This window comes from Erpetoichthys calabaricus, chromosome 7 (genome assembly GCF_900747795.2).
Source record: "Erpetoichthys calabaricus chromosome 7, fErpCal1.3, whole genome shotgun sequence".
NCBI lineage: Eukaryota > Metazoa > Chordata > Cladistia > Polypteriformes > Polypteridae > Erpetoichthys > Erpetoichthys calabaricus.
The window spans coordinates 9225119-9252953 of NC_041400.2; the positions used below are offsets into that span (position 1 = coordinate 9225119).

The following is a 27835-nucleotide window of genomic DNA, read 5'->3' on the forward strand; positions in this document are numbered from 1 at the left end:
TTTCTTTTAACATGCATAGCTGAGCCAGATTTAGTACAAAAGGGCACAGCATTTAGAATTGCTAGGCCAAGCATAGGACAAGATAGACAAAGATAGCTGGGGGAACGTGCAGTCAGCCTGAAGACAGATGTATACTATTTTTCGTCTGTTAAGAGTCAGCGTAAGATCTTCTTTCTTTGTCTGGAATTGGACTATTTGCCTACATGGGGGCCTGCACGTGGAGAAAACGGTATAAAAAACGGACAGTAGCTAAACACCTTTGAAGCCGACGGAAGGATGGGAGATATCATTATCCGGTCCTAAAAACCCTTCCAGCGCAGCGACGAAAATGGCAGACTGTATACATCGAGATCCCACCTTGATAAAAGTCTTGCTATGGCTTCCTTTGTCTGTAATGCCGCGTAAATTGTCATTAAAGAAAGGTAAGTTATTTTCTCTTATGTAATTTCTTACTGCCGTATCACTATGGGAGAGGTATCGCCTTTTAATATTATATCGATATAGTTTCGGGCTACTTAAGACACTGCAATTATAAAAGAACTTATTCCAACCAGGGAGCTAGCGACCCCTGCTGGAAATAACAGGGAGCACCAGGACTCTAAAGACTTGGACCTTCATCCTTTTACAGAGATATCGGGAGCGCCACACACCCCTTTCCATTGACCTCTTAACCCCACCATGCTCTCCCAATCCACCTACTGACTTCATAGGAAGAGTCACCAGAGACTTGAATGTCACTGCTGAGGTAAGTAAACCGCTCGACGAGGTCGACACTCTCTCAGACAGACACACTGCTGATGGCCGTGCCTAAGAGGACATTAAAGGCCTCGGCTGGCAGGTACAGAGCCATGTGAAACGTAAAATGTCAGTTTAAATTTTACAAAATACTAAATATAGAATGAGTATACACATAAAGTATGACTTCTATCAAATTTTGGATATTTTTAACACTTACATCTTCTGACTGGAGCTGCTGCCGTACAGCACTCACCCGTTCTTGGTGCTCGGGATGGATGTTTTGCTCTTCATTTCTAAGAGCATAAATCAGCATAGATTACTGAAACATGCCTTTTAGATTAGCTCTTTTCTGAAACAAACACATAACACTTAAAAGGGAAGTAAAGTAAGAATATGTACATACACTTGCATAAAACAATATTTCAAGAAAAACAACTTACTGTTGTCAATGTTGAATTTATTAGTGGGTTTAAAAGACTTTTAAGTGGTTATTTAAAGGTTGAACATGTACTCAAATTATAATTCTACACGTAATCAAGATTTCACTGCTACTTTTTTTGGTTCTACCACTTCTAAGGAAGCACTGTGCCTACAGTACAGACAAGAGTGTTATTACAAAAAAGGAGGAAATCCAGACAATAAAAATGGAAACATTTATAAATACACACATGTCAATATAACATACACATTTTTATAAAGCAGACAAAAACTTGAGTATTTGGGGCAGAGGGAAAAGGGAGAATGTGCATACTCCACAAAGATTGTGAAAGAGACAGAATTTGAACCCAGGTCTCTGGGTAGCATGGCAGCAGCTTTAACTACTGTACACTCATGTTGCCAAATAATAAATAGTTTATATTTTCAAGATGCTGTCTTTGATTAATTTTAAACTGCACATTTTCATCCAAAACAACAACAACAACAACAACAACAAAGAGATCATTCTTCAGAAAGGCACATACATCAGGTTGGCTTTACAGGTGCAGAATTTCCCCATTTTTGCTTCTCTCTTACCTGAACAGCAGAGTAGCAAATCCGCCCAGAAAGGCAAAGCTGAGAACTACAGCAGCAAGAACTTGGTCACTTACTCCTTCTATGATGGAAATTTCTTGATGTGCTGACTCATGAATTCCCCTTTGGTTCTCATCCATGCCAGACTTTCACAAGATAGGTCTTTTAAACAAAAGAAGCAGACAAATAATTGTAACTAAAGTAGAAATCTGAAAGGCCAACTTAAAAAGTGGATGGGTTAAGGTGCCCTCCATAATGTTAGTGACAAGAACACATTTCTGCTCTACAGGTTAAAATTACAAATCAAACAATTCAGACATCATGATTAAAGTGTACACTGCAGACTTTCATTTAAGGGTATTGGAGAAGGAGAACAGGAACTCCTGGAAGGAGGATGGTTTCTTACTTGGACAGGTGGCCAAAAAAGAAGGGCAGATGAGTTGTACAACTGGACAAAGAAACGACGTTGGACTCGACCAGAATAAAATAATGCTTGGACCAGTGGAAGCTGGAAGTGGGGAGCAGTTCCAACATCAATACAGCAGGTGGCAGTGGTTCTCTTGAAGCAGCCATGTTGGGACACCTGCAGGGGTGCTTGGGAGCTGGGAGTTCAGAAGTGCAACCCTGTCAGTGTCCCAGAGTGCTGATAGAGGGCGCTGTTGGGGAGGCCCTCCCTACTTTCAATGTGAACCAGAAGTGCTTCCAGAAAGACACAGTGGGGCACTGGAAGTATTCCTGGGTACGGCTTGAAAAGAAGCCCTCCACCTCACATTGGGAAGTCAGTCGGAAGGCAGCGGGAAACACTCAGTTAGAGATCAGAAGGAGAAAGAATTGGTTTTGCATTATGGTTTCTTCAATGAGCTTTGCACAGGTAATTGCTAAATGGTGTCATGGGTGAATAAATACCTTATTTTATCCGTTATCATGTTCTAGGTATTATCTTTGACTCTAGCATGTCATTTAAAGCGCATATTACAAAATTGTCCAAAACATGTTAATTCCATCTTAAAAATGTTGGGAAATGAAGGCATTTTCTAAATATGTGAGATACTGACATATTAATTCATCTATTTATTTCTAGTAGGATTGACTACTGCAATGTGGTGTTCACTTGATGTTCAAATTGTTCTTTATGCAGCTTTCAGTTAATCCAAAATGCTGCTGCAAGAATTATTACAAGAACAAGAAAATACGAAGACATAACCCCAGTTCTTACATTCTTACACTGGCTCCTGGTTGAGTTTAGGACAGATTTCAAAATCCTCTTTTTAACATAGAAAGCCTTAAATGGCCAAGGTCCAGCTTACTTGTCTGAACTTATCATGATTTACAAACCAGAGTGCACATTAAGATCACAAGATGGCGGTCTGCTTATGATTCCAAGGGTTAATAAAATAACAGTGGGAGATTGAGCCTTTAGTTACAAGGCCCCTAAACTGTGGAGTGGTCTGCCTGCTGCTATAAGAGATGCCCCTTCAGTCTGTTTTTAAATCCCAGCTGAAGACTTACTACATCATTTTAGCACACCCTGACTAGAGCTGCTGATTAGCTGTGCATCTGTGTTGTTACTCATTAGCACTAAAACATAAGTAATATGATGTTTGTAATTTGTTACTAACACTCACCTACTCTGTTTCTCATCTCAGTACTCAAAAATGTGGCAATTGGTGCCACTGCTCTAATGCCAAGTTGTTTGCCCGTCCATGTCATCTCTGATGGAGGTGCATTGGAATCATCGGGTAGAAGGGTCCTTTTATCTGATTGGCCATCCCAGCACTGACTCAGCTGTGCAATGGCCAGTAGGGGGGAGGCAGCTTGTTGGTATAATCTGTTCTTACATTTTGCTTTGCAGTTTGTAATATTACTATTGTATTGTACTCCCGAGATACCATTGACAGATTGGCTATCTAGATTTGTGAAAAGGATTACTTGTGTTCTGTTCTGTGTATTATACTGTATTTACCCTATTTTCTGACACTCATTTCACACCTAACCTACCTGGAAAGGTTCTCTCTCTGAATTGCCTTTCCCATGATTTCTTCCATTTTTTCCCTACGAAGGATATTTTTGGGGGAGTTTTTTTACGGAGTCAAGGCTGGTGAGCTGTCAATGAATACAGCCTGTTAAAGCCTGATGTGCCACTTCTTGTGTGATTTTGTGAGATACAAAAAATAAATTGTTGTTGTGTTGGGCATTTCCATCTGAGGTTTCGGCTCAGTGGCGCCCCCTGGTGCTTACTGTATTTATATAGAATTCGATTCCACAGTGTAGAAATTACAACACATTTTATACACGACTCCACTTATTTACAATTACAATAATTTTTTTTACAATTTATTTTTGTATAGCCCAAAATCATACAAGGAGTGCCGCAATGGGCTTTAACAGGCCCTACCTTTTGACAGCCCCACAGCCTTGAGTCTCTAAGAAGACAAAGAAAAACTCCCAATAAAAACCCTTGTCAGGAAAAAAAATGGAAGAAACCTTGGGAAAGGCAGTTCAAAGAGAGACCCCTTTCCAGGTAGGTTGGGGGTGCAGTGGGTGTCAAAAAAAAGGAGATAAATACAATACAATACAATACACAGAACAGAACACAAGTAATCCTCAATACAATATAACAGTGCAATAGAAATATTACAAGTACAGAGCAGAACTCAACAGGAGATGATATAACATAATAGGATTTATGAGAACCATAATGTCTGGTACATACCAGAATGTTACAAAGCAGAAACTAACCCTGAAATAGGCACAAATCCACTGTAGGACAATAAACAGTTGCATAATGGAGCTACAACAACTACTTAGTCTCATCAGTGATTCATTTTTTTTTATGAATGAATTTTGCTTTTTCACACTTAAAAGCGTGTGACTACATTGACTTAAAGCAACTGCAGTCAAATTTTGAGATATAGCAGAGAGAAAGGATGCAACTATGGTGGTCGAAACGCAAAGAACTCAAATGCCTATAGCCATTTCAGGGTCGCATTGAGTGGGAAATCTGTGTCTTGCAAGATCTCTCAAAATGATTCTGCTTGGCAATGGCAATAACCCGGTAGTGGGAGTGCCTGAAAAAAGAACGGATTATCAGAGTCTCACTGACACTTAAAGAGATAATGCAGCAGCACTTTCAATGTCACTTTCTTCTGACAGCTCAAAATACTTATCTGAATCCCAGTCATAAATAACAAAAACCGTCTTCAGCAGAGGATTTCTTTTACAGCAGTGGATGGTAATTGATGTCATATTTTAAAGAATGCATAACACTCACTGTATCTTGTGGTCTTTGATGCAGTCTAGCAGATAATAAAATCAAACACCACATTCTCAGCGTTTTTTTTCGACACTTACCAGTGGTGTTGACCTTCTACCCCTTTTACTGATGTCCAGTTTAACTGACAAAGTGTAAATGTAGACTTGTGTGGAATAATTATGTGTAATGTTAGAACATACATGCACTGGTTTTATGAAGGAGAGCATTGTGCAAGGAACAGATACTGTCACACACGTGCACACAGGAGGCAATCAAAGGGTTTAACTTGAGGGTAAGATGTCAGCTCGAGGATTGATAAGGTGCACTAACCTCTCTTCTTCCTCTTCTACAGAACAACAGAAGGGAAACCCGCTTAAACCAACACCAACTTCGTAAAGAGAACAATCTATCTCTGATCGATCCTTTTCATCCCCACAACTATAAGTGACAACACAACAATAGGCTTCACAAACATAACTCCTTGCAATACTGGAAATTAAGGTTAAAGCTAGCACATGTAATAATGTACAACCTTAATTTAAGATTATAAAATGACAACAAAAGATCAAAAGCAATGCTTCTATGACCAAACAGTAAATTTGTGAGCTGGAATGTCAAAGGTCTCAATCACGAACTAAAGAGGAAGAAAGTATTCTCTTACCTAACAGGTCTAAATGCCAAAATAGTATTTTTACAGGAGACTAACTTAATTGACATGGATCAGTTTTCGGTTGCAAATAGACTGGACTGGCCACATATTGCACTCCAGCTATACAAAGAAAACTAGAGGTGTGGGAATCTTAATTCACAGAACAATTTCATTTATGGTATCAGATGTAGTATCAGATCCTGAAGGGCAATATGTAATGGTTATGGGTAATTTATTTAATTGTAAAGTGATTTTGATAAATATTTATGCACCCAATGTGGATGATAGAGACTTCATCCAAAAAGTATTTGCATCCATTCCTAACTTGAACACTCACAAAATTATAATGGCCGAAGCTACTATTTTTACAAGATGACACAAAGGATGAAATTATACACAAAATTCCATGTATTTTTAATTCAAAAGAATGCAGTTCCTTGTAAAACTGTACTTTGCAATGACCATTAACAAGAACCAAAGTCACACACTACAAAAAGCAAGAATTCATCTAAGGGGATCCAGTGAACTAATAATATTAGCCCCTGGGGAAAAGAAAAAAATATATTATATACAGGAGAGTACTCAGTTACTTGCATCTGATTAACTATAATCGAGGCAGATTGTCTTAAGAAATTTCACAGATGACACCGGATAACACAGCTAGTTTTTGGATAAAATGTTTGCAATTTTCTGCGGTGGGTTGGCACCCTGCCCGGGATTGGTTCCTGCCTTGTGCCCTGTGTTGGCTGGGATTTACTCCAGCAGGCCCCCGTGACCCTGTGTTCGGATTCAGCGGGTTGGAAAATGGATGGATGAATGTTTGCAATTTTTGGCACAAACAGTGTATATGGGACGAAGCCTTCAACCAAAAACTCCAGCTATACAAAGAAAACCAGAGGAGTGGGAATCTTAATTCACAAAATAATTTCTTTTGTGGTATCAGATGTAGTATCAGATCCTGAAGGGCGACTTGTGATGGTTATGGGTAATTTATTTAATTTTAAAGTGATTTTGATAAATATTTATGCACCCAATGTGCATGACAGAGACTTCATCCAAAACGTATTTGCATCCATTCCTAACTTGAACACTCACAAAATTATAATGGCCGAAGCAACTATTTTTACAAGATGACACACAGGGTGAAATTATACACAAAATTCCATGTATTTTTAATTCAAGAGAATACAGGTCCTTGTAAAACGGCACTTTGCAATGACCATTAACAAGAACCAAAGTCACACACTACGAAAAGCAAGAATTCATCTAAGGGGATCCAAGTGAACTAACAATATTAGCCCCTGGGGAAAAGAAAAAAAAAACAAATAGTATATACAGGAGTGTACTTACATCAGATTAACTACAAAACGAGGGCCACTGTCTTAAGAAATTTCACAGATGATGTTAGGATAACACAGCTAGTTTTTGGGATAAACGGTTGCAATTTTTGGCACAGTGTACATGGGGCGGAGCCTTCAACCAAAAACAAAACAGCAAATGAAAAGCTGTAAAGCCATTTTCAGATCAAACTGCAACTGAACCGCTGCTTGAATGGAGTGAAAGTGAGGACGATGTGAATGGCTCATCAGACATTGATACGAACAGTGAAACCGACACCAGTTGGGTAGATTCCGACATGCCAAGTTTCAGTGATGTTCGTGTTTGCTGTCGGCTTAATAATACTGCTGAGGATCCAGCACCTCCTCTTTGGGGGTAATCCCAGTTTAAAGATGTCTGTTAATTGTGATTATCTGGACTATTTACGATTTAACAATAATATTTTGACAGAGAAAATACAATATGAAACAATATGCCTAGCAGTGTCGTAAAAGTCAAAGTAAATCATTTGCTTGCTGCAGTCACTGGCAGCCTGATGCAACAGACAACATGTGGCTGTTTTTTAGTCTCCTGATATTGCTGGGCACACTGGATAAACCAGTCCAGAGCTTGTACTCATCCACAAACTGGTTGTTATAGACAGCCATTTTTAATGAAGTTATGAGTGACAGTCATTTTTTAATAATAACAAAATATCAGTATTTCACTATTAACAAGGTCTATGATGAAGCCAATCACCGAGCATTAAAACTGATCAATTAGATTATACTATATTTGTCTCCAAGGGAAAATTTACAGAAGCCCCAATAAATAAATAACAACCCCCCCCCCCCCAAAAAAAAAAAAAGCATAAAAACTTCTGGCTTGGGTAACAGCGAGCTGCTGCTGTCAATAACAGGCATGTAGTGGCGTCAAAATGAGATCAGACCTGCTCAGATTATTCCACAGGTTTATATTTAAATTCATTAATATTTGGATAGAGCAGATCTAGCTTGTGGTTTTCACGAATGAAACCTGCCTACAACTCCTTCTTTGAAGTCAGATATTGGTACAAAGAGAATCATTTATGTTGTCGAGTCAGTCAGGATGATGCAACTTACTTTCTTGGGCAGTGGCATGGCCAAATTCAGTCCACATTTCAATGTCTCAATCACACATATCCCAAATCAGGCAATTATTAAAAAATATGTAGAAGGTGTGCGTTTCCAATCATGATACACTTATTGTCAAAAGTCTGATGGGTTACAAGGGAAGGCTGCCGTGGATACAGTACATTGCATCTAAATGGGCCCGCTTCAGTATCAAGTTCTACATGCTGCCAGAAGCCTGCTTAGGATGCGTCTGGAACTCGATACTTTATACCAGGGGTGTCGAACTCCGGGCCTGAAGGGCCGCAGTGGCTGTAGGTTTTCATTCTACCCCATTTTCCTAATCAGTGATCAGTTTTCATTGCTTATTAACTTCTTTTCCATTCATTTTAATAGCACTGTTTTTAAAGATTCAGTCTTCTGAACTGATTTGTTTCTTCATTAAATGACAGCCAAACAGAAATCAGATGTGAAACGAGCCAACAGATGACACACCAAACTGGGATTTCAAAGTCCAACCAATCTCTTAATGAAAAGATGATTCTTGCTGTTAATTAAACTTGTTATTTAATTCCATGGCTTGTTGCTGCTCTCATTCTGCCACAGCTGACATTTCCAAAACTGTTGATTTTTCTGTTTTTTTCTAAGAACGCCATCAAAATGTTTTGGTGACCTGAGATTTCAACCTTACCGAGACCTTCACCTTTCTTTATTTTCAGATATTGTGTGGTGGGCACAACTGAGCTGGTCATGTGGCGGCTTGTTTTGTGTCTCATTATTGTTTGGCTGCTAATTAAGGAAATAAGGGACAACTAAGGGGCCTGAGCCAGGTTAATTAAAACTAAGACAAAAGAAGTTAATTAGCGGAAAAAAACTGGTCACTAATGAAGAAGACGGTTAGAATGAAAACCTGCCACCACTGTGGCCCTCCAGGACTGGAGTTCGACACCCATGATTTATACCATTAGAGGAGCCAAGTGGTATTACAAGTACAGTCAATGTGATATTGTGGGTCAGGCACTAATATTCTGCCCTTGATATGTGTAAAAAAAAAAAAAATGTTCAACATCTTCTTGAACAGTGCCTTCTGTGCATTGGTGACTGTTTCAAAAAATATCACACAAAGCATGCATGCTAAATCTGCATCAGTACAGCAGGGGACGCTAGTCATACCTTTACTATTGCGACAGTGTTGACGTTTTGGTATTTATGTATTTGTGTTAACACATAATAACATTTTTTGTTGTTGAAAATGTTGGCTCATTTTTCAGGGGTTAGCTTAACGCTCAGGAGGTTAATCGATCAATCGAAATAATCAGCTAACTAAACAGTTAGTAAAAGTTATTACTTTTAGTAATATTGCATAGTATGATTAACTGTAAAAGGTAAACAGAGATCTAGTACTATTAACTTATTTAATCTGTAACCGATTTGAGTCGGACAACAATGTATCATTAAACAGAAAATGTTAAAAGTACTCTGATCTATCAGTAACAAATACAACACATACACCTTAAAAATGGCGCAGTGGTAGCGTTGCTGCCTCACAGTAAGGAGATGAGGGTTCAGGTCCAGGGTCCTCCCTTTGTGGAGTCTGCATGTTCTCTCTGTGTCCCTGCTGGAGTTTCCTTCCACTGTTCAAACACATGCAGGTTGGGTGAACTGGAGACGCTCAATTGGCCATAGTGTGTATTTGGGGTTGATGGGTTAATTTGGGTGGGTGGGTGTGTGTTCACCCTGCGTTGGACTGGCACCCTTTTCCAGGTTTTGTTCCTGCTTGTGCCCTAAGCCAGCTACGACAGGTTCCAGCACCCCCTCGCAAGCCTGGTCTGGATTTAACAGGTTCAACTGAGAAAGCGTATACAATCTGAATGAAGAATTTTGGGTATTTTCTTCCAAAATAAACTAAAATAACTGTAAAAACGACAAGACAACAGTCAGCCAATCTAACAGCAGGAAAACCTGCAACTGAATCCAACTACGTTGGTTTTTTTTATTTAGTTTTAACAGCCGTTGTTTAGGACTCGAGAAACTACGGAATAGACAATAAAAACGAAAGAATTCAAGAGCTAATGTTTTTGCTATAACATGACAACCCGGCGACAACTCTCCACGTCCACCATGCAAATGATTCCAAACTGCGTAAGCTCTGCCAAATATGACCCATTAAATCATAGGAGTTAAATGTCACAAGGGACGCCCTAACTCCCACATATTAATTCGCATTAACAGTTAAAAGTGTCACAGAGATCAGCCCGGCGCTACATACCCACGCACTCCATTGGCCACACGATTACTTCCGCGCTCCAGAGGCTGCGGGCTTTCCTCAGCATTCAGACGTAGAAAAATTCCAAAACCTCTTATTAGGCTGTTCTTTGATATGCCTGAAAAATTCTCTACACGAGCAGATTAGTATTCAATATATAAGCGTTAAAAATATAATGTAACTACTTTATAATTATTATTTTTATTTAAAAATGTTTGCGAAAAATGCCTCACCTTAGTTTTGACGTTACTTTTAGTCAGGCGCTTTTTTAGCTACAAGTGCTGAGTGGCAGTCTGATGCAGGACCCCGTTGGGTAGACAGAGAGAGAGAGAGTGAGAGAGAGAGCGAGTGACTGTGTGAGCGAAAGAAAGAGAGAGAGAGAGAAACCGGCGGGGCTGGTCTGTGTCTCTCCGTTATCGTTTTATTATCGTCGTATTTTATTTTTATTCTTGCATGTATCCAGCGGGGTAACTGCAACAAAAAAAGGATTACGTGAAAATTACAACGGGTGTGTGAAGGTATTCTTTCTTTTTTTCCCTTTTGGCAACCTGGGTGCACCCTGAACGTCTGGAGGATTTTGTTTTATTGTTCTTTTGTTGTTTACATTGGTGTTGTTTGTTTTTCACTCCTCCCAGCGGGTGGCTACTGTCTGTGGGTCAAGATGAATCCTTTGGAGTCGGTTGATCGGGTCGAGCTCTGCGAGAGTCTGTTGACGTGGGTGAGTGCTGAGCTTCTTCTCCGTTAATATCTCGAGTAACGTTTGGGCTGAGTCTTGTGAGCAAGACAGCCGGTCAGGCAGATCGCGGTCTCGAGTGGCAGTTTTTATTAATTGCTGCTAATATCTCCTAGATAGTAGTGGTGCCGTTTAATCTTATTTTGTTGGATCCAACGTCCAGTGGTGACAGCTTTTATTGAGATGACAATGGTAAGCCAAGATCCAGTGACAGAAGTTTCCAGTAGGAGTTCTGTTCTTTTTTATGTTTTTCCAGTCACAATGTTGCAGATTTTTCTCGTACTGTAATTCACTGTAGATAGAAAATTGACAAAGTCAACAGAACTGCATGTAGATTTTTTTTAGTATTTAATGTAATGCAGTATACTTTTAACTTTGAGTAAGTATCCTAGCAACTTTAAGTTGTCTTAATATATGTTTACTGTATTATATAAATATCTGCAGGCTGAAGTTGTGATCTGAACAGTCAAGTCTTTATATTTTATGTGTGTTACAATTTGGACACCCCTGGCCAAATGACACACTGTTGACATTCAAGGTATAAAATTGTAAAATACAGTTTCAACAGCCAACAAACTAAAAGTGACATTTTTATAATGTACAGTTATTAATTATTAGATGGACTGAAACAAATAAAAAATAATAAAGGTGGCATTTGCAAAAGTTTGGAAATCCCTTCAGTTATATGTGCTCAGAACTCGTAAGGTTGTTATTTTGTTTTGCTTAGCTCATTAGGCGTTCATCTGTCGGCTAATGACAGTTCAAAGTCAGGTCAGGTTAGGTTGGGGAGCATGCACTGGCACAGCACATTGCTGCACCCACCATATGACGAAACAGATTGGGATCCTGGTTGGTGAACCAAGGCAGACACATGGTCCAGTCCCAGACCCTCTGTCTGCCGCAGCCAGGTGTTACAAGGGTGTCCCCTTGACCTGGATCCAGCCACTTGGGACCTCAACCATGAGGATCCTGCGAGCCAGATCACCCTTGGGGAATCGCACCACATGGCCATAGTAATAATAATAATAATTCATTACATTTATATAGCGCTTTTCTCAGTACTCAAAGCGCAATCCACACAGGGAGGAACCGGGAAGTGCCGTAACTGACACTCCCTCACAATGCAGGTCAACTGCCTCATTTGGGAATCCATGAGCAACACAAAGTCAAACCAGTGATACCCAAAGATTCTCTGAAGAGACACACATGAAGGAGTCCAGTCTTCATCTCAGGACACTGGATGGCGTGCATGCCTCACAAACAGGAAGCACCAGGACTCTAAAGAATTGGACCTTCGTCCTTTTGCAGAGATATCGGGAGAACCACACACCCCTTTCCAGTGACCTCATGACCCCCCATGCTGTCTCAATCCATCTACTGACTTCATAGGAAGAGTCACTAGAGACATGAATGTCACTGCCGAGGTAAGTGAACCTCTCAATGAGGTTGACACTCTCTCCGCAGACAGACACACTGCTGATGGCCGTGCCCAAGAGGTCATTAAAGGCCTGGCTCTTGGTTTTTATCAGGACATCGATAAACCCAGACACTCAGACTCCTCGCTAAGTCTCTCAGAGCCTCCATTGCCAATAAATTGTTTGACTATTCAGATAGATAGATAGATAGATACCTTATTAATCCCAAGGGGAAATTCACATACTCCAGCAGCAGCATACTGATAAAGAAAATATTAACTTAAAGAGTGATAACAATGCAGGTATACAGACAGAGAATATCTTAATACATAATTCGCCTGCCTACTCACTCACTCACTCACGTCTGTCCGAAGCCGAATGCGCAGTCGCATTCTGCGCAGCTGCCCGAGAAACATTTACGAGACCGACATCCAACCCCAACATCGCGGCAGGCGGCAGATTTACAACCGCAAAAATTCAAAGAGAAAGGCGACTTCGATTAAAGCTCTAGAGGCCTGAAAGGCGATTTCGACTACAGCTTGAGGCCTAATTACGCATTCATTCAATACACCTATATCAGGCTTGTGGCACTTATACTTATTACTATTCCATACTGTACTGGAACATTCATCATTCAATATTATACTATAGGCCTGGAAAATTCATCAACTAACACTACAAGCCTGTACAGTAATGAGTAAAGCGGACTACAATCATTACAAAACAACTTCTTCGTTACTTATCATTTGTTCTTCATACACTGCTGACACAAACTCGTGCCCGTTTAATCTTACGTTGTTGAAACGGGCTCTTTGTCTAGTCTTTGAATAATGTTAACGTTTACCTCCCCGGGTGGTATTGAAGAGTCACATAGTGTGGGGGAGGAATGATCTCCTCAGTCTGTCAGTGGAGCAGGACGGTGACAGCAGTCTGTCCCTGAAGCTGCTCCTCTGTCTGGAGATGATCCTGTTCAGTGGATGCAGTGGATTCTCCATGATAGACAGGAGCCTGCTCAGCGCCCGTCGCTCTTCCACAGATGTCAAACTGTCCAGCTCCATGCCTACATATTCAAGCACTGAGCAACACTCAACAACCATGGGCTCCTCTAAGCAACTGACGTAGGATCTGAAATTTAAACCAATTGATGTGTACAGAGCAGTTGAAGAGTATACAAAAATTTCAAAGCGCCTCCAGCTTGCAGTTACCACAGTCTGAAATGTCATTAAGAAATGGCAGTTAAGGTAAACAGTGGAGGTGACTTCAGAAGAGGTAATACACCTGAAGCTAAGCATTATTGGGCCGAGTCAGGTCAGTACTTGAATGGGAGATCAACTAGGGAAAAGTTGTGTTGGTACTGCCATTAGGGGACGCTTACCCTGTAGTTTGTTTGTGGATCCCAATACCCTGTTAAGAGTGATGGGGTCACTGTGCTTTGAAAATCAGTGCCATCCTTTGGATGAGATGTATTGCCAATGTCCTGACTCTTGGTGGTCATTAAAGATTTCTGGACATCTTTTGAAAGGAGTACATGTCCTTTCTATCCCCAAATCACCTCTATCTCTAACTGGCTAGCTAGCTTTCTCACGTTTTTTACCACCTAATAGCTTAATGTGTGGTGAGCGCACTGGCGCAAGAATGGCCTGTGTCACATCATCCAAGTAGGTGCTGTTTATTGGTGGTGGTTGAAGTGGTTTCTCACTGTCTATGGAAAGTGCTTTGAATAGGTTAGAAAAACGGTATATAAATGCAATTAATTATCTCTCTCTATATAAAATCCAAAGTCTGTCTGTATGTCTGTCCGCTTTTAACGAGAGAACTACTTAACGGATTTAGATTGGGCTTTTTTCTAGAATTTGCTTGAACATTCCAGTTGATTTTGTGACTTCTCTCATTACACTAAGAATCGTAGTTCACTTGCGGTACCGATTTATTTGTGTGAATCCGAGAGAAATGCAGCGAGGCGGGTCCTTCCTCACTCACGCGCCAGCCTTGAGGCGTAACTTACATCTGCTTAGCGAGCAAATGAGAGAACTGCTTAACGGATTTAGATCTGTTTTTTTTTTTTTTTTCCTCTAGAATTTGCTTGAACATTCCGGTTGATCTTGTGACTCCTCTCATCGTGCTAAGAATCATAGTTCGCTTACAGTACCGATTTTATTTGCGCGAATCCAAGAGAGATGCAGCAGGCCGGGGAGAGGGGGGCAGGGCCCTCCTCACTCGTGCCAGCCTCGGGGCATACTTTACATCCGCTTAACTAGCAAACAATAGAACTACTTAACGGATTTAGATCGGGCTTTTTTCTAGAATTTGCTTGAACATTCCGGTTGATTTTACAACTTCTCTCATCGTGCTAAGAATCATAGTTCGCTTGCAGGAGCAATATATTCTCACTAATCCAAGACGGAGGCTGCAGGCCGAGGGGAGGGGGAAGTGGGGAGTCGGTCTACCTGTGTGTTTTGGAGCGTACCTTAACCTCCACTTATCTAGTGATACCTTTTTGTTTATGGATTTTTTTTAAAGTTTGCGGGTGGAGCCGCGGTAGATGGCTAGTTTTTAATAATAATATTACTGTAGTTAACATCCACCAGCGTAATTTGTAAGCTGAACAGATATTTTTCTTTTCAATCACTGTCAGTCTTAATATAGGTTTATATGTAATACAGTTTTCATCTAAAAGTTTGAACACCCTTGACCAAGTTACATATTTTGTTGAGATCGAATCATTATAGAGAGACTTGGAAAGCAAGCAGGCAGACTTGTGGCAGGAGAAGTTTAATGTAATTGAATATAAAGTATTACACTTTGGAAGTAGAAATGTTAGAGCTGAACACACAATTACAGGTCTGAAATTTGAAAGTACTGCTTTTGAGAAGGGTTTAGGAGTCGTAGTGGACTCATCACTGTCCACTTCCGGACAATGTACAGAAGCCATTAAGAAGGTAAACAGAATGTTAGGTCATACATCATGATGTTCAGAGTACACGTTAAAGGAGGTTATGCTTAAGATTTATAATGCACTAGTGAGGCCTCACCTGAAGTACTGTTGCAGCATTGGGCTCCGGGCTACAACAAAGATAAAGTAGTGCTATAAAAAATTTGGAGAAGACAAACTAGGCTGGTTACCGGACTGCAGGGTATGAGTTATGAGCAAAGAGTGAAGGAGTTGAGGTTAAGAGGTGACATGATTGAAGTGTTTTAACGTTATGAAAGGAATTAGTACAGTGGATTAAGACTGTTACTTCAAAATGAGTTCAACAAGAGCACAGTGTTCACAGTGGAATCTTGTTAAGCGTAAATTTTGCACAAACGTTAGAAAGTTTTTGTTTTTTTACACAGAGTGCCACAGACACATGGAGTAAGCTACCAAATAGAGCGGTTAACAATAGGACTCTAGTTAGACATTCAGAACTTGACTTGATGTTATTTTGGAGGAATTGGGTAGACAGGATTTGCAAGATTTGTTGGGCAGAATGGCCAGTTCCTGTAATATTTTTTCTTATGTTCTAATTTGAAGTAAAAAATAAGTAAAACTTGGACAGCAAAAGAACAAATTTGTTTTTAAAAAGTTAATGTACAGTTATGATTTTTTTAATGAATTAAAAGAATATTAAAAAAAAATTGGAGGAGATGTGGCATTTGCAAAAGTTCAGGCACCTTTTCAGTTGTAAATTTTCAGAGGTTGTCAGGTCATCTGTCTGGTGTGGCTCAGCTCCTTGGGTGTTAGTCTGGTCAAGAATTGTAATTAGTGCTTGTCAGCTGATGAGCCTAATAAATTATTTGACTCTTCCAACATTGTGCCTCATTCAACAATCGTGGACTGTTGCAAGCAACAAACTGAAATCTGAAAATTAAATTGATGTTTACAAAGCATATACTGTATGTATGTATGTATGCATACATATATGTGTGTGTGTGTGTATATATATCTATATGTGTGTGTATGTATGTATATATACTGTGTGTGTATATATATATATATATATATATATATGTGTGTGTATATACAGTTAGGTCCATAAATATTTGGATAGAGACAACTTTTTTCTAATTTTGGTTCTGTACATTACCACAATGAATTTTAAATGAAACAACTCCGATGCAGTTGAAGTGCAGACTTTCAGCTTTAATTCAGTGGGGTGAACAAAACGATTGCATAAAAATGTGAGGCAACTAAAGCATTTTTTGAACACAATCCCTTCATTTCAGGGGCTCCAAAGTAATTGGACAAATTAAATAACTGGAAATAAAATGTTCATTTCTAATACTTGGTTGAAACCCCTTTGCTGGCAATGACAGCCTGAAGTCTTGAACTCCTGGACATCATCAGATGCTGGGTTTCCTCCTTTTTAATGCTTTGCCAGGCCTTTACTGCAGCGGCTTTCAGTTGCTGTTTGTTTGTGGGCCTTTCTGTCTGAAGTTTAGTCTTCAACAAGCGAAATGCCTGCTCAATTGGGTTAAGATCAGGTGACTGACTTGGCCATTCAAGAATTTTCCACTTCTTTGCTTTAATAAACTCCTGGGTTGCTTTGGCTGTATGTTTTGGGTCATTGTCCATCTGTATCATGAATCAATTTGACTGCATTTAGCTGGATTTGAGCAGACAGTATGTCTCTGAACACCTCAGAATTCATTCGGCTGCTTCTGTCCTGTGTCACATCATCAATAAACACTAGTGTCCCAGTGCCACTGGCAGCCATGCATGCCCAAGCCATCACACTGCCTCCACCGTGTTTTACATTATGCTTTGGATAATGAGCTGTTCCACGCCTTCTCCATACTTTTTTCTTGCCATCATTCTGGTGGAAGTTGATCTTGGTTTCATCTGTCCAAAGAATGTTTTTCCAGAACTGTGCTGGCTTTTTTAGATGTTCTTTAGCAAAGTCCAATCTAGCCTTTCTATTCTTGAGGCTTATGAGTGTCTTGCACCTTGCAGTGCACCCTCCGTATTTACTTTCATGCAGTCTTCTCTTTATGGTAGACTTGGATATCAATACGCCTACCCCCTGGAGAGTGTTGTTCACTTGGTTGGCTGTTGTGAAGGGGTTTCTTTTCACCATGGAAATGATTCTGCGATCATCCACCACTGTTGTCTTCCGTGGACGTCCAGGTCTTTTTGCGTTGCCGAGTTCATCAGTGCTTGCTTTCTTTCTCAGGATGTACTAAACTGTAGATTTTGCCACTCGTAATATTGGAGCAATTTCTCGGACGGGTTTTTTCTGTTTTCGCAGCTTAAGGATGGCTTCTTTCACCTGCACGGAGAGCTCCTTTGACCGCATGTTGTCTGTTCACAGCAAAATCTTCCACATGCAAGCACCACACCTCAAATCAACTCCAGTCCTTTTATCTGCTTAATTGATAAGGACATAACGATGGACTTGCCCACACCTGCCCATGAAATAGCCTTTGAGTCAATTGTCCAATTACTTTTGAGCCCCTGAAATGAAGGGATTGTGTTAAAAAAATGCTTTAGTTGCCTCCCATTTTTATACAATCGTTTTGTTCACCCCACTGAATTAAAGCTGAAAGTCTGCACTTCAACTGCATCGGAGTTGTTTCATTTAAAATTCATTGTGGTAATGTACAGAACCAAAATTAGAAAAAAGTTGTCACTGTCCAAATATTTATGGACCTAACTGTATGTGTATGTGTGTATATATGTATGTATGTATAATGTTACATAGTTTACTGTGAAATAATGCAAAGAGTATGCAACACGTGTTTCGCCCTTATTTGCGCTCATCAGGCATACACACTCCATTGCACCCCTTTCGGGGATCGAACCTCGGACGTCCGCGTCAGAAGCAAAGCCTCTTTAAACATATTGGTCAATATAAGATGCATCAACAAAGTATTGAGCAAAGGCTGTGAATACTTATGTACATGGGATTTCTCAGTTTTTTTATTTTTAATAAATTTGCAAAAACCTCAAGTAAACTTTTTTCACGTTGTCATTATGTGCAGAATTCTGAGGAAAAAAGTGAACTTAATCCATTTTGGAATAAGGCTGTAACATAACAAAATGTGGAAAAAGTGATGCACTGTGAATACTTTCTGGATGCACTGTATATGTTTGTGTGTGTATGTATATATATATATATATATATATATATATATATATATATATATATATATATATATATATATTTTATGTATGTATATATGAACAATTTTGTTTATTATACAAACTTCAGCCTGACGGCCTAATTCTTGTTTGCTGTGTTTTTAATGTGATGTTTTCATCTCTCTGTGACAAACTAAATTTCCCTTTTGTGGTGATAATTTTGAATGTGACTTGAACCAAATATCATTTCTGTAGTTTAATGTGCTGTGTTGACAGCCTCCTTAAAGGAGTATAAACTAACAATTCTAAAATTTGGAGACACTTGTAATAACTTAATGATTGTTGCGGTTTGGTTGGTTGGTATGATAGCAAAGGTTGGAGCATAAGATGCTGGGTTGATTTCTAGTAGCAGGACCATTTCTGTAGGGTTTGCTTCTTAATTTGCATACAAGTTTCTTCGTCTACAGCAGGGCTTTCCAACTCCAGGCCTAGTGGGCCGCAGTGACTGCAGGTTTTCATTCTCAGCCTTTTCCTAATCAGTGACCAGCTTTCACTGCTAATTAACTTATTTTTCTTTCATTTTAATAGCCCTGTTTTTAAGGATTCAGTCCTCTGAATTGGTTCTTATCTTCATTAAATGGCAGCTAAATTAGATATAAAGTGAGCCAACAGATGACCAGCTAATTGGGTCTTCAAATTCCAACCAATTTCATTCCAACCAGTTTCTTAATTAGAAGCAGAGTTGTTAATTAAGCCTGTTATTTAATTCCATGGCCTTTTGCTGCTCTCGTTCTGCCACAGCAGACATTTCCAAAACTGTTGATTTTGTGTTTTTTCTAAGAACAACGTCAAAATGTTTTGGTGACCTGAGCCAGATCTACCTTATCTGAGACTCTCATCTTTTCTTTGTTTTCAGATACTGTGGTTAGCTGGTGATGTGGTGGCTTGTTTTGTGTTTCATTATTGTTTGGCTGATAATTAGGGAAAAAGAAACGACTAAGGGATCTGAGTCAAGGGAATTAAAACTTAAGGCATTTGATTAGCAGCAAAAACGGGTCACTAATTAAGAAGATGGTTAGAATGAAAACCTGCAGCCACTGCGGCCTTTTATGACCAGAGTTGGACACCCCTGGTCTACACAAAAAATGGATGCCACTGCACAACTATAACCACATGCAGTGTTTGGTGTTTTCAGACTGGGAAGCTTGCACTGACCATTTCTTTCCACTTGGTTTTGTCTCCAGCTTTTTTGATGTTGGATGCCTGTCACCTCTTCAACATCATCCATCCATCCATCCATCCTCCACCACCACCACCACCTTCTTCTTCTTATTATTATTCCCTTTCTTTTTCCAGTTCCCTTCCACGATTTTGCACTGTTCTTCACTAGCCAAGTCCCTAGCAATATGACGAAGACTTGTTTTTAACTTCAATATTGGCTCCACTAGCATTGGTGTCGTCATACCAGTTCTTCGCATCACTTCCTCGTTTTGTAGTCTTCTTTATCCAGCTAATTTTCAGTATTCTTCTGTAACACCATAATTCCAAAGCTGTTATTTTCTTCCTAAGTGACCACATAAGAGCAAAGGTTTCTGCGTCATACCGCAGGCTGGACCATACTGGTATAGCTGGCAGTTTCTTCTTTGTGTTCAGAGGCAGGTTGTTTTTGATAAATTTCTTATGTTTCCAGAAACTCTGCTTAGATTTGGTATTGTTCTCATTATTAATTATGCAATATGAGTGAGTGAGCCCTGTGGTGGTCTTCCATCCTGTCCAGAGGTAGTACCTGCCTTGCTTTGATGCCACTTTAATAGGCTCCTGCTTTCTTCAGGCCGTTAATGGAAGTAGTGGAGTATTATGTAGCTGATTTATACGAAGCGCATTTTCTGCAGTAAAGATGTTTTGAGAGCAATTAGACACAAGTGATCTATGTGCTAAATATATATAATTTAAGCAGTGAGAGATATTAATAACTGTAGAAATGTGTCTTTTTACTGAGAGTCGCATCCCAAGTATTTTCGTGTCAAGTCAAATGGCTTTCTTGTCACACCATCCATAACTTTCTACCTTTTTGTCTAATTTATTGTTTTTTATCAGTATGCTGCTGCTGGAGTATGTGAATTTCCCCTTGGGATTAATAAAGTGTCTGTCTGTCTGTCATTACAGCATACAGGTGCTGGTCATAAAATTAGAGTATCATGACAAAGTTGATTTATTTCAGTAATTCCATTCAAAAAGTGAAACTTGTATATTCGATTCATTCATTACACACAGACTGATGTATTTCAAATGTTTATTTCTTTTAATGTTGATGATTATAACTGACAACTAATGAAAGTCCCAAATTCAGTGTCTCGGAAAATTAGAATATCAATTAAGACCAATGCAAAAAAGGATTTTTAGAAATGTTGGCCAACTGAAAGGTATGAACATGAAAAGTATGAGCATGTACAGCACTCAATATTTAGTTGGGGCTCCTTTGGCCTGGATTACTGCAGCAATGCGGCGTGGCATGGAGTTGATCAGTCTGTGGCACTGCTCAGGTGTTATGAGAGCACATGTTGCTCTGATAGTGGCCTTCAGCTCTTCTGAATTGTTGGGTCTGGCGTATTGCATCTTCCTCTTCACAATACCCTATGGGGTTAAGGTCAGGCGAGTTTTCTGGCCAGTCAAGAACAGGGATACCATGGTCCTTAAACCAAGTACTGATAGCTTTGGCACTGTGTGCAGGTGCCAGGTCCTGTTGGAAAATGAAATCTGCATCTCCATAAAGTTCGTCAGCAGCAGGAAGCATGAAGTGCTCTAAAACTTCCCGGTAGACGGCTGCGTTGACCTTGGACCACAGAAAACACAATGGACCAACACCAGCAGATGACATGGCACCCCAAACCATCACTGACTGTGGAAACTTTACAGTGGACCTCACGCAACGTGGATTCTGTGCCTCTCCTCTCTTCCTCCAGACTCTGGGACCTTGATTTCCAAAGGAAATGCAAAATTTACTTTCATCAGAGAACATAACTTTGGACCACTCAGCAGCAGTCCAAAGGCGAGATGCTTCTGACGCTGTCTCTTGTTCAAGAGTGGCTTGACACAAGGGATGCGACAGCTGAAACCCATGTCTTGCATATGTCTGTGCCTGGTGGTTCTTGAAGCACTGACTCCAGCTGCAGTCCACTCTTTGTGAATCTCCTCCACATTTTTGAATGGGTTTTGTTTCACAATCCTCTCCAGGGTGCGGTTATCCCTGTTGCTTGTCCACTTTTTTCTACCACATCTTGTCCTTCCCTTCGCCTCTCTATTAATGTGCTTGGACACAGAGCTCTGTGAACAGCCAGCCTCTTTAGCAATGACCTTTTGTGTCTTGCCCTCCTTGTGCAAGGTGTCAGTGGTCGTCTTTTGGACAACTGTCTAGTCAGCAGTCTTCCCCGTGATTGTGTAGCCTACAGAACTAGACTGAGAGACCATTTAAAGGCTTTTGCAGGTATTTTGAGTTCATTAGCTGATTAGAGTGTGGCACCAGGTGTCTTCAATATGGAACCTTTTCACAATATTCTAATTTTCTAAGATACTGAATTTGGGACTTTCATTAGTTGTCAGTTATAATCATCAACATTAAAAGAAATAAACATTTGAAATACATCAGTCTGTGTGTAATGAATGAATCTAATATACAAGTTTCACTTTTTGAATGGAATTACTGAAATAAATCAACTTTGTCATGATATTCTAATTTTATGACCAGCACCTGTACAGTGGGTATGAAATGAAGTTCCCCGTGACCGCAGGGCAACACATACAGTACATAAACACAGGACAAGTGCAAGACAAGTACAACAAACTATCCAATAAATAAACAATGGGCAATACATTGTAGTGGATTGTCTGTCTGTCTGTCTGTCTGTCTATTATATATATATATATATATATATATATATATATATATATAAATAAATAAAATCCAATGTCTGTCCGTTTTTTCATGAGGGAACTACTTAACAGATTTAGATTTTTTTTTTTTTTTTCTATAATTCGCTTGAACCTTCCGGTTGATTTTGCAACTTCTCTTATTGTGCTACGTATCATAGTTTGCTTTTAGGAGTGAAATATTCGTGCTAATCCAAGACTGAAGCTGTGGGGAGGGGGACGGGGCCCTCCTCACTCACATGCCAGACTCGGAGCATATATTACATCCACTTAGCTAGCGAACGAGAGCACTACTTAACGGATTTAGATTGGGCATTTTTCTGGAATTTGCTTGAACATTCTGGTTGATTTTGCGACTTCTCGCATCACGCTAAGAATCATAGTTCGCTTGCGGTACTGATTTATTTGGCGCTACTCTGAGACAGAGTTTGCGGGCTGAGGGGAAGGGGAAGCGTAACGTCGAGAGTAGGGAGCCGGGCGGGGCCCTCCTCGCTGTCCTGCTTCATTTCTACATGGGCACAGCCGCGAGGGGCGGCTAGTAATAAATAAAATAAAAAAAAAAAAAACAGTGGTAACAAATGTACTGGATATAATTGAAGGCCAGCACTCCAGCAAAACAAAACCTCAGAAGAAAGACAAAGTCGCTTAGCCACAAACATCGGCAAAACGATATCCCTTTTACTTTTCCTCCCGCTGCTAATGCACAAGCGATGCAAGCACGTTGATAAAACAAATCCTGCTAGGAGAGAGACGCCAGAATAGTTCCTTTCAATTACCAGACATTTCTGCATTTCAGTTTTTTTTTTCTGCCGATTTCAATAGTTTCTAGGACCCCGGGCTTTTTACAGCACAGGCTTACACAGCTAGTTATGTAATAAAAAGAAAAAGCAAATGGGTCAAGTCAAAGTCCAGAATAGTTCATTGTATTATTTTGATTTGTCTTTTACAGGAAATTGTATATTTCCTTTGGCCCAGCTGGTTAGGATTATCTCATAGTTTAGGCCAGCTGTATTCTTTTAGAGGAGTGTTGTTGTTCGACATGAGCTCTGCGTTTGCTGAACTGGATTCTACAGTTGGTAGTGCAAACACCCTGCGTGGTGAACCAAAGATTTCACATTTTGATTCATTGGCCCATAAGCCTTCCTTCAGGTCTGCAATAGTCCACAGCCAGTAGTTCAGGCAGGGCTATGGAGTCGGAGTCGAAGAGTTAGAAACGTTTTTGTGTACCTGGAGTCGGGGTCGGAGTTGGCAAAAATGTACCAACTCCGACTCCTAATAAATTTAAATTGAAATAAAAAAAAATACAGCAAGTTCAAATGTCCCATTTTACAAACAGTAGTTGTAATTAAGTACGTCTCTGATGTAAGAATAAAGCCCAGTGCATAGTTATGTTACTATTAGTGTGAAGTTCAGCTAAGCTATTATATAACACTAGTCATTTAACCCGTTACAATAACGGGCGCTAGAACAGTAGTGCATAAACATTAGTAGGAACAGTCTATATTAAATGGCAAGGGACTTTGACCTCATTCTTTTTGTTGGTCGTATTTTTCTTTCTTTCGGCCTTTCTTTTGTTGATGTTTACTTGCTGAGCTGACCGTTCTTCGTGGGCTGCCGCCATGTATTGTGTATTTTTAATTTTCTGTGACAGTAATACTGTCTTGTACGTCCGCTGACTTGTGCGTCCGTAATATACCTTTAATTTTATCTGGCGGTAATACAGGCGTGCGCGTCGGTAATATGCCTTTAATCTCCTCTGACAGTAATACTGGCTTGTATGTGGCTGTAATATGCGTCACTGTATTGTGTACCTTTAATTTCCTATCGCAGTAATACTGGTTTGTATTTCCATAAAACGCCTCTAACTTTCTCTGATAGTAATATCGCGCATCGCACCGTGCCCCGCGCATACGCACCAGAAGCCCCGCGCTTGTGCACTTCACCAGAAGACACACACACACACGGACACCTGGACGCACATAGGGATTTTATTAAAGAGGATGACATTTACTTATTGTAATCTGGTACATTACAAAAGGTGTTTTCATTTTATTTCAGATATAATGATCTTAACAAGTTAATTTGAGTGTAAACAACTGTAATGATGTAGGTGGAGGTGTATGATATGGCCTGATGTGTGTTCAGGGGTTCTTGTCTTTTGTTTAAACTGGCCAATACGGTAGAGAGTCAACTTCCTAGCCAGTAGTTCTGTGGTTAAATGACGCGTATGTTGCCTTCCTTCATTCAACATGGAAAATACATTAGCATATTAAATACAGAGGAGTCAGAGTCAGGGACTTGGAGTCGGAATCAGAAGTACCGGAAACTAAGGAGTCAGAGTCGAAGGATTTATCTACTGACTCCACAGCCCTGAGTTCAGGGCACTATTTTGTCCTTTAAGGAATGGCCTTCTTCCTGCCACTCACCCTGTCAGACCTGCAGCACAAAGTCTCCTCTTCACAGTACAAACTGACACTCACCTTTGTCTACCTGCACTGTTAAGCTGTGCTTCACTGTTAAGCTGTGCTTGAAGCTGTTGTGCTCTGAGGTGCCCTGTGATCACACAAGCTGGGTGACCCTCAGAAACTTGTCTTCTGATTGACTCGTGACGTTGGCTCTGCCAGATCTCTTCCTATCAGAGTTTCTTCCAGTTGCCAATTGCCTTTGGTTTGTGCGGGATACCACTGGACTCGCTGACACTTTGATTTGTTTCACAATTTCTCTAAATGAAAGGCCTACACTTCTAAGGGTAATAATGCTCTGTTTCATTTCATTTGTTAATTGCTGTTTTCTTGCCATTATACAGTGGAATATTGTCCAAGTAGTACTTCAGAGGGTTAGTAACACAGTCTGTTACTACACTTCTTAGGGTAATAATGCTCTTGTCTGTATTTCACTTGCCACAGGTACAGGCCCGTCTTAAGGGTGCCTCTGGAACATCACCGGGTCTGTACCTGTGTCTTCTTGAGCTGGGGGAACCTTGCGGGCGCTGCAAGATTTCTCTCTCATTACGGTGTAGTGTGTTACCAATGGTGTTGTTGATGACTGTGGTGGTCTCAACTGCCTTCAGATCATTAACAAGCTCTTCCTGGGTAGTTTTGGGCCGATCCCTCACCTTTCTCATGATCATTCTCGCCACCCCATGAGGTGAGATCTTGCATGGAGCTCCAGACCGAGGGCGATTTGATAGTCATTTTATATTTATCTTCCATTTCCGAATAATCGCACCAACAGTTGTCACCTTCACACCAAGCTTCTTACTGGTGGTCTTGTAGCCCATTCCAGCCTTGTGCAGGCTCAGACAGCTCTTTGGTGTTGCCTGTGATGGTGGAGAGGTTGGAATGAAAGAAAATGGATTCTGTTGGACAGGTGTGCTTTATACACATCACAAGTTGACATCAGGAGTATCTGTAATTGATTGACTGGTGATTACAATCAATCAATCAGTCTGTGGGAGTCAGAATTCTGATTGGGTTGTAGGAGATCAAATACTTATTTCTCTCAATGACATGCAAATCAATTTTTAACTTTTATGTCATGTGTTTTTTTTGCTGGATTTTTGGTTGATATTCTGTCTCTCTCCATTAAAATGAAACTACCATAAAATGAGAGAAAAGTCAAGCAAAATGACCCCTTTTATTGATTGATTGATTGAATGATAGATAGATCTTTATTGTCATTGTCACTTTTACAAAGGAACAACGAAATTGAAGGTGCAGTCGACTCAGTGTGAGGCATAAGAGTTAAAAAGACAAGAAGAGAGAAAATAATAACAAACCGAATAGTAATAAAAGTACTTTACAAAATATACAAATTGCACTTGTTATATGTACAGATTGCACTGGTTAAATATACAAATTGCACTGGTTGAGTTAAGGTCTATATTGCACATTGGGGAAACTGATGTGGAGCAGTTTTATTCTGAGTTCAGGGCCATGATTGCTTTTGGATAAAAGCTGTTTTTAAGGTGGTTTCTCCTGGTTTTCATTGCTCTGTATCTCTTGTCCGATGGCAAAAGCTGGAAGAGACAATGACCAGGATGTGATGAATCCTGTGTAATGTCTATTGCTTTTTTGTGGCATCGGGAGGTGTAGATTTGTTGAAGAGTGGGGAGGGTACAACCAATTGTTCTCTTCGCTGTCCTCACGAACTTTCCTTTCTGAGGAAGCGCAGCTGCCATACCGCACACATAGTCCGTACGTAAGCACACTCTCGATGGAACAGTGATAAAAGGCAAGGGGCAGATTTTTGAGGAGATGGTCCTTTCTGAGGATTCTCAGAAAATACAGTCTCTGCTGTGCCTTTGTCAGCAGCTCCTTGGTGTTGGCCGCTCCAGGTCAGCTCATCCTCCAGCTCACTAAACTAACTTAAAAGATTACAATATGCAAGCTTTCGAGAAAACTCAAGCCCCTTCTTCAGGCAAGATGTAATACAGAAACTGGAGTTCCCTGTGTTTATATACATTAGGACAAGAAACCATCCATCCATCCATCCATCTATTTTCCAACCCGCTGAATCTGAACACAGGGTCACGGGGGTCGGCTGGAGCCAATCCCAGCCAACTTAGGGCACAAGGCAGGAACCAATCCCGGGAAGGGTGCCAACCCACCGCAGAGGACAAGAAACAACATTGGTAAATCTTAAAGTGAGAAATCTTAAATGTAAAAAATTAATAGACCCCTTCAGGCTAAGGTTCATTTAACAAGAGAAAAGAACAATGTATGGTCAGATAGATAGATAGATACTTTATTAATCCCAAGGGGAAATTTACATACTCCAGCAGCAGCATACTGATAAAGACAATATTAATTAAAGAGTGATAACAATGCAGGTATAATGTTAATGTTTACCCTCCCCCCCCCCCCCCCCCCCCTTGTCAGTCTGAGAGATGCAAACTATCCTCATACCTGGCCATAACACTCTTGTCTCTATTCAAACCATGTTTTAACGATGTATTAAATTTTAGCATTAGTTTGACTTCCCATTCTTTTCTCTCTTGCTGTGTTCTGAAGTTGCCCGTAAGCACTGTGACTTTAAAGTCCCTCTCACAGTGTCCATGGCTGTTGAAGTGAGTGGCTACAGGAACATCTGTGTTGCCACGTTTAATGTGGAACCTGTGGAAATTCATTCTCTGGTGGAGTGTTTGTCCAGTTTCTCCCACATAGAGTGCAGTGTCAGGACACTTCATGCAGAGAATTGGGTAGCCCACATTAGATGATCTGCAGGAAAATGATCCCTTTATGTGATGTTCTAGTCGGCAGTGTGGTCTAACTATACGGTCTGTATTATAAATGTGAGCACACGTTTTACATCTTTTCTGTAGGCAGGGAGATGTGCCATTTTCTATTGCTTCACT

The 27835-nt window shown here is 40.2% G+C and overlaps 2 protein-coding genes across 6 annotated transcripts in view; one reads left to right on the plus strand and one right to left on the minus strand.

Moving 5' to 3' along the window:
* rnf170 (ring finger protein 170) overlaps positions 1 to 10428 on the minus strand; it is a 32533-nt gene extending 22105 nt beyond the window's left edge. Inside the window, exons 1-3 of one of the 2 annotated variants that reach the window (XM_028805042.2) lie at positions 10347 to 10428; positions 1753 to 1911; positions 956 to 1031 (exon numbers count right to left, since the gene is read on the minus strand). In XM_028805042.2, coding sequence (XP_028660875.1) covers positions 956 to 1031; positions 1753 to 1889 — 213 coding nt within the window. In that variant the 5' untranslated portion in view covers positions 1890 to 1911; positions 10347 to 10428. Of the gene's footprint in view, positions 1 to 955; positions 1088 to 1752; positions 1912 to 10346 lie in introns of those variants that run through there. The other variant, XM_028805043.2, reaches the window with a different exon arrangement.
* A 236-nt stretch (positions 10429 to 10664) lies between these two features.
* Positions 10665 to 27835, plus strand: part of hook3 (hook microtubule-tethering protein 3) — a 147466-nt gene continuing 130295 nt past the window's right edge. Inside the window, exons 1-2 of one of the 4 annotated variants that reach the window (XM_051929781.1) lie at positions 10665 to 10861; positions 10979 to 11061. In XM_051929781.1, the coding sequence (XP_051785741.1) occupies positions 11005 to 11061 (57 nt within the window). In that variant the 5' untranslated portion in view covers positions 10665 to 10861; positions 10979 to 11004. The remainder of the gene's footprint in view (positions 10862 to 10978; positions 11062 to 27835) is intronic. The other 3 variants (XM_051929777.1, XM_051929779.1, XM_051929780.1) reach the window with 3 other exon arrangements.